The sequence below is a fragment of the Rhamphochromis sp. 'chilingali' genome (assembly GCF_963969265.1).
Source record: "Rhamphochromis sp. 'chilingali' genome assembly, chromosome: 10".
In the NCBI taxonomy this organism is placed as follows: Eukaryota; Metazoa; Chordata; class Actinopteri; order Cichliformes; family Cichlidae; genus Rhamphochromis; species Rhamphochromis sp. 'chilingali'.
The window spans coordinates 23,736,186-23,747,925 of record NC_137937.1 but is presented as its reverse complement, the minus strand read 5'-3'; the positions used below and the strand labels follow the sequence as shown (position 1 = coordinate 23,747,925).

General features: G+C 41.4%; 1 protein-coding gene across 1 annotated transcript; it reads right to left on the bottom strand.

Annotated features, from left to right (window-relative positions):
- Positions 1-2,010: 2,010 nt before the first annotated feature.
- On the bottom strand, positions 2,011-9,832 carry fem1c (fem-1 homolog c). The gene is made up of 6 exons (XM_080892856.1): positions 8,453-9,832; positions 5,392-5,561; positions 5,118-5,306; positions 4,314-4,825; positions 3,832-4,008; positions 2,011-3,664 (listed from the first exon to the last, which is right to left on the bottom strand). The coding sequence occupies exons 1-6, from the start codon at positions 8,994-8,996 to the stop codon at positions 3,400-3,402; spliced, it is 1,857 nt and encodes a 618-aa protein (XP_080748982.1). The 5' UTR covers positions 8,997-9,832; the 3' UTR covers positions 2,011-3,399.
- Positions 9,833-11,740: the final 1,908 nt, after the last annotated feature.

Genomic DNA, 11,740 nt, shown 5'->3' with positions numbered 1-11,740 from the left:
GATACATTTTTAGACATAAGTTGTAAAGGCCGCTGTTTTCTTTGTGAGTATTTATTACACAGCGGTGCTGCGGGGAAAAGCCTGTTCTAACGTTTGAGTCTAAGGTTTATTTTTTAGCATCTGGCGGCTCTTTTTTGCTTCTCATCCATAAATACTCGGCATAATCTTTCACGTGATTCAGTTTATTTTGAAAAGTCTCAACAGGATCTTGAGCTTTATTGTGAAAAGTTTATGTGGAACAAACAAGCGGACACCCGATGGTTTTACCGTCATTGTTGCTAATGACAACGCATAAAAACAGGCGCTTGTCCATCCTTAGTGTGGTTATATTAAATATAAAAGAAAGAGAGAACTTTAAGAAATTAATATAGCCACTACAGTGACCATCAAAAAGATGAAACAATATTACTGTAAACAGTTTATTTTGCGACACCACGAAACAAACAATAGCGTAAAATGAAACGATAGACGTTTTTATATGTTATCCGATATATAGCGTTATATCGAACAGCCCTAGTCCAGATCCATCCACTCGATGTTGTCGACTGATATCATACCACACTTGAAGTTAATCTATTCATTTGTGTGAAGCCTTTTTTTTCTAAAATAAGAAAACCTCTGGCTCCTGGTGAAATGTTGATGTAATCCTGGAGGGTAATGTGCAAAGTAAATGACATTGCCACCAGTGGAGCCATAACACAGCATGGCTGAACACCAATCATATCATCTTGGGTCTTTAAATAATTCATTAGATTTTTCTTGTTGATTCTTGTGGAGCATCAAGGGCCTCGCTGATGTGTTTTTGATGCTTTGAGCCTCACAGAGTTAATATACAACGCAGCACATCGGGTGTTGGATACAGAGACAATACTTGTTACTGGGTCCTAATGACTGTAGTCTAGAGAAGAATAAACACTCCAAGGTTCTCTGCACACCAGTCAGCTGCTGTTTTTAATTGCTTCATGCACAAAGTATTGAACAAGCAAGTCATAAATTAGCTTGTTTTTACTTGGGGGCATTTCTTGGAAGCAACTCACGAACAACATGAGCAACCCCCGTCTGCAGTTTCACATCTCAGGGGTCCTCTTTGCTTCACCCAACTCAAAGATCTGCTCAGTGACTATAGAGCAAAAGCAGTGGGAACACTGACTCAATCAGCTGTTGCCTTTTTGCGCTCTTCCACCATTAGCCACAACATTAAAACCGCAGACAAGTCAAGTAACATTGCCTTATTAGAATGCAGAGTTCACTTAAGACACATAAAACCCACCTAAACATTGTTGGAGGTCAAGCACAACACGCATTGTCCTCCTGGGAGAGGCTGCTGTCAATGTGTCAATGCCACAGCGCAAAGAATCTAACCAGAGCCAGGTGCATCAATCCGGCCACCAAACTGCTCAACTCCCAATCCAGTCAGGCATTTATGGGAGACAAGTCTCATCCTGAAAGGATTTTCTCCAGCTTTCCTAATCCAGAAACCACATGACACCCCCAGAGGTCCCTTGTGCCTGACCCAGTAAGTCACAATAGGGGTCTCAAACTGTGTTAGGCAGCTGGTTTTAATGTTGTGGCTGACTGGTGTATAGCTATTAAAACAAAGAGAGAAAAACCAGGAAATAAAGACATTTGGACAAGACGACAAGTGCAACATGGGTTTATTGTCAAACTGGTTATTAAGACATGAACTCAATTAATGCCATATCAAATCTTAAACTCCGCTGTAGTAAAGTGCAGATTCACATCAAGTTGCCCTGGGTGTCCTCAATACATTTGCTATGTCTGCTTTTTTTCTTTTTAAACTGTAATATGAAATCCTAAGAATTATGAAAAGCCCTTTTTTAAAATTTCCAACCCACACATCTAAAGCTAATGTGCAAATGAGATAATTCACAAAGCTTTCCTATTCTGTATGTAGAGGCATCCTCCCACTCGTGTCTTCAACTCCTCACACAGCTGGATGACAGCTGTATAAGACAAACAGATCTACCCTTGCTCTGCTCTAGTTTGGAGTGTAGGTGTTGTCATGAAAGGTCTTCTGCAGTGATTGGTTGGTTGATATGTTGCTGCACGCGAACAGTGGGACAATGTTTACCCAAACGTTTTTTTGGGGGGGGATAAAAATTATTAAAGAACGACAGTATTTAAAGGTCGGCCATGTATGAATGTTAAAGAGGTCACTTCTGTGTACGAGCCTGCACTCGCCAGCGGTTGTGAACTGTTAGTTTGGCCGCTGTGGTTTCTACTGGCAGTCACGTGCATTGTGGAATCTCCATGAGCGCCACTTCACCAAAATTCCCATTGTCAACAATTTGTGTAAAGTCAAACAAAAAACAAAAGCAAAAAACCCACTCTGCTTACAAGGAACGCACCGTGGGGGGGCACTCGCATTTCTTTCACACACGCACTCACGCAAAAAAAAAAACAAAAAACAGTTGCTCAAATTCATTCACTCGTCTTACAACAATCAGTACAATGTTTTTTTGCACCCCTCTCCCCCTCCTTTTTGAGTGAAGTAGGTGGATACTGAAGAAAACGGCAGCAATGAGGTAAACACAAAAACTCATGAGAGATATTGCACAGACAAGTGCCGGCACAGAATACAACAGTCTCTCTTTCCAACAGCCTAGCCTGTGCATAGAAAGAATAAAGCACTTATGGTGTTTGCACGCATTAAACCCTTCTTGTAAAGCTTTGTTGTACACTTAAGTGGGAACGACAAATGAGTCTCGAATCCACAGCACTTGGCAGATGTCCAGATTTGCATGACCAAAAACTAGGTGTATTTGTAAAAGTACAAAAGAACTAAAACAAACAAAAAAAAAAAAAAAATTCTAATGACTGAGGAAGGGTCCATGATTGTTGGCAAACCAAAAATATTTTTTAAAAATAATAATAACAACCTGAACTCCCAGTATATGTAGAAATGCCTTGAGACTGAGAAGACGTGAGCAGGCAATGTTGAGACTGGGTTGCAGCCAGCATGGAGAAAAATCTCTCAAGTTTCATTTAATAAATAGAAGTCGATGAATATGCAAAAAAAAAAAAAAAAAAAAAAAAAAAAAAAACCTCAAGCAAAAATACATAAACCCCTTTGCTCAGTTCATCCAGAGATGCAGCTGTTTGTGTCAATGTTGCAATCCACTCCTGATGCATCCCCAAAAAAATTGGGCCAGTTAATCCAAATCATTTTAAGTCCATCCTGGTTAGTTGAGGACTTTTTGTGTGCACTTAATTCTTCCAACAAGTCCATACTCTCCATGTAGTTTGAATTTGCAAACCTAACCCACATAATTGTCTCTGTTTTTCAAGCACCCTGTGGGTGAGGCGTTGAGATTATGTTGCTCCTTTTCACACTTTTCCCCGTGCACCCATCCATTCTTCTCCACTCCTTCACAATCATTATCTGTGGAGCAAGACGAAGGCCTCCAGTTTCTCTGGGATGTTTCCCCGGTAGTCGAGGCCGTGCTTGATGATAGCCCTGGCGGCTAGGCACTGCAGAGTGGTGTGGTTAATGGGCTGGATGACATTCCTGGCCAGCTCCTTCTCATCCAGGAGGTCGCAGGCCGTTTGCTGGAAGGCGTTGGTGCTGTCGAAGTGAGTCCCGCAGGAAATGAGCAGGTTCATGATGTCAGGGTGACCGTTGGATGCCGCTATGTGGAGGGGGCTGGTGGATACAAAGATAATAGATCTGTAAGAGGATTATCCTGTACAACATACAAGCACACATGTCTTCTTATCCACTTTCTGCCATTTTCCCCCAGAACAAATCTAGGTGAAAACTAAAAGCTGGAGAGTGTGGGTGAAACAGAAGCGCGATATTTAAAAACAGACCTGTTGTCATCGTCATCTCGACTGTTGACATCTGCCCCACACTCAAGTAGGATTGAAGCGACCGTGAGGGAAGGGAACTTGCAGACGGGATAACGGCCCACGCAGGTAGTGTTGCGGTCGACTGCCAAGTGCAGTGGGCTGAAGCCATTCTTACCACATGGGTGGAGCTTCAGGAATCTAGAGATGCAACAGTGTCAGAATGAAAGGCAAAGAATTATGAATATGAACAATAAGTTTGATTAAACTAATGTTTTTTTTTTTTTAAATCAACATTACTGACAGAATTGCAAAAAGCCTGTGGCAAAGGTCAATTAACATCCTGCCGGTTTGCTAAAAAAAACGGTTGTATATGTGACTGAAAGGAACATTAACAAAAATCACTGTCACAGGAAACTTTTAGACCCTTCCAACTGCCATATTGTGTACAGAGACATATGTGACCTTTATAAACAACACTGAGGAGATTTTCAATAGGAACACACCTATAGATGGTCTCCTTCTTGAAATGGTCCTGCTCTGCAGTACATGGCACCTTCTCTAAAAGACAAATGAGGTGGAGAATAATTGAGAGGGCCTTGCTGAGCTGAGCAGGGTCAGGAGGCATTGGTCCACTTTGTTTAATGGCTCGTTCAATCTCCATCACACTCTTGGACAGTATCCCCATCAAGTCCTCAAACGACACCGATGTCCCCAAGAGCCCCTTGGCCCTGTCCTGCAGCATGAAGGAGAAGAGCTCAGCGAATGACAGCAGGCTGGAGGAAGTCATGGGACTGAGGGGGTCCAGGTTGCTTTGTTGCATGTCCAGCGCGTACTTCCACAGATTTATGCAGCGTTCGAAGTTTCCAGAGTCAGCATAGACGGCACCACGGTAACGGATGTAGTAGGAAGTGTCTGGGTGTTGTGGACCGAGGATTCGCTCTCGGATGAGCAGAGCCTGCATGCGCATCTCATCTGGGTCAGAAATAAGTCCATCCAGCTCTTCTGCGTTTGTTACCTAGAAAGCAGATTTAAAAAGTAGCAGAGTGACTTGTGACTTCAGCACCAAGACGCATATCGATATATGGGTCTTGGATTTAATCTATATAGCTAATTAACAAAGTTTTAGGCTACATCTCCAATACTAAAGACCAGAGTGTAACATTAAAGGTTTTCCCCAGAAAAATGAAAACATTTACTTTTTCCATCTTGATATCAAAATGTGACATCATGTGAAAAGAAAACCTATTTCAAGAGCTTTAAACACATTGCAAGCCCACTTTAAGGTGGTGCTGGGTAAATGCACTCACCTCTCTAGCATAATCGTATGCCATGATCAGCTGCTTGGGTTCCGGCTTCTGGATGATGTTGTTACTGTCCATGTACCTCAGATCCATGGCTCTTTTCCAGTATTTTAAAGCTCCAAGCAGATCTCTTTTTTTGTCTACAAACGTAGCTCCCAAGAGCTCCAGGGCATCAATGCGCTCTGTGTGCCTCGTCTGCAGAGACAAAATATGTGATTTATGTGATCCTCACACAACTCTACACAAACAAACTTTAACTGTAGGTGACAGGAAGCCTGACCTGCTGATGCGTAGTCAGGTAGTCTACAATATTAGTATGGCCTGTAACACTGGCAGAAAGTAAGGGTGTCATGCCGTAGCCATCCTGCTCCATGGTTGCGCCATACTGCAGTAACATCCGCATGATCTCCAGGCTGCCTGACTCCGCACAGTCGTGAAGCGCCGTGTTGCCTGTGAACAAAGAAGACGCATGTTGTGCAGTGAGTTAAACATAAGACCTAGATTAGCTCACAGAAGACTAGCAGGAATTCAGTTTGCAAATCCATGACTACATCCATCCTATTACCTTGATATAGACTTAAGGAATTTCTCTCTCCATGTTATCATAAGCTGGTAATTAAAAAAAAAAAACATTTAAAAGGCTCAATGACTGATGCTAAAGTTCTTATGGATGCTACCACTTTACATTTATTTATTCCATAAGATGAGTCATATTCACTTTTTTTTAGCGGTTTCATCAGTTTTAGAACAGAAAAAGAGAATCAACTTCTACAAAGGATTTGAGCAAACAGACACACATCACATGAAGTATTTTTCAGCACAACACGGACAAAGAAAAACAACAACAACAAACAAACCAAAAAAAACCATGCAACACAATAAAAAACTAACAAAAAAACAAATAAGCAGTTCAAAAGACAAAGACAAATATGAATGTCTAACTAGGAAGAGCACAAAATGCATTCTTTAAAAGTTTAATCCATTTAATTTAGTTTCCTTTTAATTGATAATGTTCCATTCCAGGGATACCAGAGATCTAGTTTAATCCAGTTTAGCAACAAAAATAAGACATCTCTCCACCTTGGGGGTTTCCCAGGAATTTACCAAACTCAAAACAAGGAAGTACTCCCAATCACACTTCTGTTTAACTCCATTCACTACTGAGACTAAATACAACTATTAAGAGTCAATAAGAAGAAGACAATTAGTCACCAAGCTTCGAGTACCTTGGTGTTATTGTGGTGCTGAATTTCAGAGAAGCTGTTCTGATAACAGTTTCTTACGACTGCAAACTTACAGAGTGAAAATGCCTGAAGCGCGCTTAAATTAGCATATCAGACCACCGTATGGACCTATGTGGTTCACCATTAAGGAAAACACAGGGCCAGACATTTGTACAACAGAAAAGTCTGAGAAACTCCACTGGTTCTTTGGACTGCAGGACGTAAAGGTGAGTCAAGGGCAGATAACTTCCATCATGAATTGTAAGAATATTTAGGGATGACCACAAACTTCCAATGCCACATTCCTCAGATAAAAGGGAGAAATTGCACTTTGTAAGGTGAGCTAAGCTATTGTTAAAAAGAAAAAAGGGAGAACCTATTACAAACAATTACAGTGAAAAATGAAGTTCCACCAGCAGTGTTTTCAGTCTTGACTTGTTTGCCTTCGTTGGAGGGTATGTCACATTGTCAGTGAAACCGTGCAAGAGTCACACAGTGGTATTGTAGCCAAGGAAAAAAACAACAACAAAAAAACAATAAAACAAACCCACAATTTGAAAGTACAAAAAATAACATTCAAGATCACTCATGGAGCAGAAGCAGGACCATTTCCACCACTGCTACATTTACTCAAGTCTGGCATGTTAAAAGTAGGTCACTCAGTCCTGAAAAATCAGGTTCAGTTTTCCCCAAAGAGGAAGGGATCTACAGACACACACACGTGCTTACTGAACTTTGAGTCCCATAAAGATAAGTAAATCCCTTTGAGGAAATTCAACACATGCCATGACTGGGAATTATAAACACTTCAAGCTCACCCCCCTTTTTTTTTTTTCTTCTGGTTAACAGTGCGTTTGTTTTTCTTTCTGCTCTCTGAGGCTACTCCACACTCAGTCAGATGAGACCAAACAGGGTTAGTTTGGGATCAACCAGCAGTTATATTCTTTGGTTTATGCAAACATAACAATTCTGGACAGAAAACTGCAGCAGCAGCAGCAGCGCTACAGTTTCCCCCCTCAGTTAAATATGTACAAGCAAAACTGGGTAAACAACAAGAAAGCCATGTTTATACTAAAAAATGGTTTAAACTGACTTTTGATTATATAATCAGTGTTTTAATGTGGTTTGGATAAATAACACTGATTGGAAAAACTTCAAGAAATGATTTAAGATTTGTTTGTCTGCATTAATCGATTCAAGATGACACCTCACCAAACAGGTTATTTACTGAAAGTCTTTCATGAACTGAAAAGTGATGACTTTTCTGAGGAGGAAGTGAGCAGGGCACAACTTCTGAAGCAGTCTAGTCATCTGTGATTATTTTGTCAGGACTGTTTTTCTCCTCTAACTTGCTCACTTTCCTGCCTAAACATAAGCTTTATTGTTTTTGAAATGTTTCCAGTCATATCTAATAATAGAGATTTACCCTCTTATGTCAATACAGCTGTTTTGTGAAAAGCAGTGTAGAGAGGGTGGTTTGTGCCCTGCTCTTGAGTTTAGTGCTAGTCACAGGAAATTAAGTATAAGCTTCAACTATATAGTTCTGATCACACAAGAGCTAAAAGTAGGGACTTTAATGTGCCAATCTAGGTAGGTATCCAAAGGTCTGTGGTTGTAATTCACTGTAAAACCGTGAATTCAAGCCTACCAAAGCAGCAGTTTCCATAGAAAGAGAAAATAATGAACATCCTGAGAAGTTAAGTGCTTTTATTTTTAACCACACGTATAAAAGACAATGATCTTAAAGACAAATTCTTATTGTTCCTGTATTTAGAAAACACCATCCAAAGTATGAGCTTCCAGACACACCCTGACACACACGCACGCATCCAGGCTGACGTAGCTAGCTTGCAACTTTCCACTGTGAAACCAGAAGTTCATGATTTGCTGTTGAGTCATTTCATACAGGAAAAAAAGCAATTGCAAATTAGTTAATTTTGTCATCCGATAACAAACCCTATATTTGGATGCATGCGTGTCACGTGCATTTTGCCCATTTGTTGCTCGATTTTCTCAAACTATCTGCTATCGGCTCAAAAAAAAAAAAAGGAAAAAGAAAATAGGGCTTATCATCCATGTAGTCAACATTTTACTGTGGAAAGCTTTTTACAGACTCACCTTTGATGCTTTTCCTGTTGACATCTGCCCCTTTCTCCAGCAGGTACTGCGCTATCTCCTTGTGCCCCTTGTAGCATGAAATCATGAGACAAGTATGGCCGTGTCTGTTGGCTACTTCCAGGTCAGCATTGTGCTCCACCAGGTATTTCACAATATCCAGGTGGCCGTCAAAGCAGGCCGCCCTCAGGGGCGTTGAGTTGGTCAGCGTTGTGCTGTTGACAGAAGCTCCGTGACCCAGCAGGGACTGGACTACCTTCAGATGTCCCGCTGCCGAGGCAGCCCAGAGAGGGGGCGCCCCCTCGATAGTCTCCCCGTCAAAGTTCACCGATCCACCGACCTCGACAGGAGCACTGCAGCACTCCAGCAGATACTCCACCAGGTCCAAGTGGCCGTACCGGGCAGCCATCAGGAGCGGGGTGGCCCCGTTTGTCTTCTCGCCCATTAACTTGGTCACCTCGTGCCCATCTTTGTTCTCCAGCAGCTTCTGAAGCAGCCGGAGCTTACCATCTCTGGCTGCGTTAAACACCGCGGTCTTTAAATCCATCCCCGAGACTTAAATTCACGGTTTAATGGTAGTTAAAAAAAATGGCAGCGCTGTCTGTCAAACAATGGGGTCGACGACCCGTGGATGTGTATGGTCGCTGTGGACAGGTGAAGCTTGGCAGCCTTTGTTTATAACAAGCTTCGACTTTCTAGCTAACTGTTAAACCAATGCGCTACCTTTTCTTGTTGTTGGGGATTAAAATCCGCAAATAGTTCGTGACTTTCTAAATCTCCAGCTTTAAAAAGTTGACACCACTTAAATCTTAATCTATATTACTAACTCAGACGTTTTTAGCCCAGTTAGCAAAAGTGGCTAGTCAACTTCCTCGATCCGTTTAGCTAACCGACTAGCTCCGCTTAGCCGAACCACTCTTCACCGCTGCTCATCCACTGACATGTCCGCTCCACTCGAGAAGCCCTTCTTCCTTAGATCTGTCCCCTTCGCTGGTCATTGTTCCCCAGCATAACGTTACTCCTCAGTGGGTTATTTATATTTGCTTTCCAAGGGCCGAAGCGTAGAAATCCACCCCCACCCGTTTACGCTGCTGCTGCTTATGCTAGCTTAGCCAGGAAAAACGACGTTCAGTCAAACAAGCGAGGGGATATCCCCCACTAACCGTGCCGCGTTTCTCTCTCACAGACACACCTCGTCCCCTTCCAAAAACCAACAGGCGTTACCACAAAAACGGCAGGTTACCAGTCGTCCACACAGCCGCTCAACAAGCTGGCAGGTCCGCCAAAGGAAAAGAAGGTAAACAGGGGAGGCTAACTAACCACCCACGGCTCAACCGGATGATCACGACTCGGTTTGTGTCAAATCACAAACCCGACGCAGTCTTTTTTTTTTTCTCCAGTGGAGCACATGATTGACAGGTGGACAGCCAATCAGAGAGCTGGAAGCCCTGTTACGCAGACAACAACAAAGAGTTAAAAGAGAGTGTTTTTCAAGCACCAATGAATTTTCTTACTACCATAGAAAGAGAAACAGAGGCACAGGAAAGACTCAAATACTGCACTGATAGCTGAGGAAGACACACGGTAATGCACATCCTCAGCAGCTTCCAGAGGCAGTTTGAAATTAAAGAGACAGCATGAAAAATGATTTTAAAAAAATTATATTAATGACTATACTTATTTATTTATGTATGAAGTTATTCATTCAGTCTGATCTTTTATTTTTCCTTTAACTTATTTGTTAGGGTTAGATCAACTATTGCAATAAAAACGCGGGACTCACAGTCATTTGGAGATTCCAGTCCCACTAACATCTGCATCAATACCCTGTAATACATTAATCATATATTGTATGCTTTATTTATTTAGTTTGCAAATTATTGTTTTTTGTTAATAACTGTAATATGCTTGGTCAGGACAGTGAGACAGGTTGATGAGGCCAGACAGGATTCTTTGTTGACACTGATGTTTGCAGATGACATTGTGATCTGTAGAAAACAGTAGACAGTAGAAAACAGGTGAAAGAGAGGTTGGAGAGGGGGGAGTTATCACCTTTTTTCAAGCATTTGTCTTAGGTGAATGTAACTGACATGTATAGATAAACCACAAGGCATATAAATATACAATCATACTGAAAGTAAAGTTAAGTCACGTTTTCCTATATGGATATATATTTAATAGAATAAAATCTTGTATAACAATTTTTCACCATAAACTTAATGGGGATAGGTGCCTGATGAGTGTAGTAGCATATAGTTATTTTTGTACACATACCAAGGTCTTGTAATCATATGTAGATGTATGCATACATTTTACTGTATATAAACAGAGAACGAGTCCCTATTGATCTTCTAGTTATATAAATAACATCTACCACCTTTTTATTTCAACTTTTCTCACTTTGATTATGCACATCAGTTTGCCAACAGTACAAATGCACCAAATAATACTATAACTTGGGATATAGTTATAGTTTATAATAACAGAACCCAGAAAACATATCAAGTGTTCAAGCTGTGTTCACCCCTGCACAGCATCCACTCTTCTTTGACAATCTGTAAATATCTGTGAACTTATGAGACCAGGTGTTGGACTTCTGGGAGATGACATCTGTAAAAGTCCCATTCATGTCTGATTCTAGATGCTCAACAGTTCTGGGTGGGTCTGCTTTTTCATATTTATTCATTTAGCTGCAAAATGTTTTCAGTTGGAAAAAGGTCTGGATTGCATGCTTGGCAGTTCAGCACCTGGACTTTTCTACTATGATGCCACGCTGTTGTAATAGCGGAATTATATGATTTAGTCTCGTCTTACTGAAATATGCTATGTGCAGGATCCATCCATCCATCTTCTATTGCTTAGCCAGGTCTGGGCCATGCGGACAGCAGTTTCGGCAGAGATGCCAAGACCTCCCCTCCCCAGCCACTTACTCCAGCTCATCCGAGTGAACACCGGGGCGCTCTCAGACCAGCCAAGAGACATCATCTCTCCAGCGTGTCCTGAGTCTACCACGGGGCCTCATCTAGAGCTTTTCCACATTCTACTGTGAATAAAATGCAGGTTTATGAGTTTTTCTACACAACATTCTACACACTTCCTAAAGATCGAGCTGTGTGTAAATTTGTTTTTTAAAATGAGAAAAATAATTAAATAAAGAATAAGACTGCATGTGACAAAGGAAATAAACGGAGTCTTGACACCCCTGACCTAAAGGAAACCATGAACATGCTTTAGAAAATTGTGATGGCCTTGACAATATCACCCCCCTCAGGATAAAAGAAGCATGAGCAG

Bases quoted from the DNA above. Each gene is read 5' to 3' on its own strand.
- fem1c (XM_080892856.1), bottom strand. From the start codon at position 8,996: ATGGATTTAAAGACCGCGGTGTTTAACGCAGCCAGAGATGGTAAGCTC. The intron at 4,826-5,117 runs GTGAGTGCATTT...TCTGCTTTCTAG, and splicing joins CATACGATTATGCTAGAGAG to GTAACAAACGCAGAAGAGCT. The intron at 4,009-4,313 runs GTGTGTTCCTAT...TTGCATCTCTAG, and splicing joins AAGAAGGAGACCATCTATAG to ATTCCTGAAGCTCCACCCAT.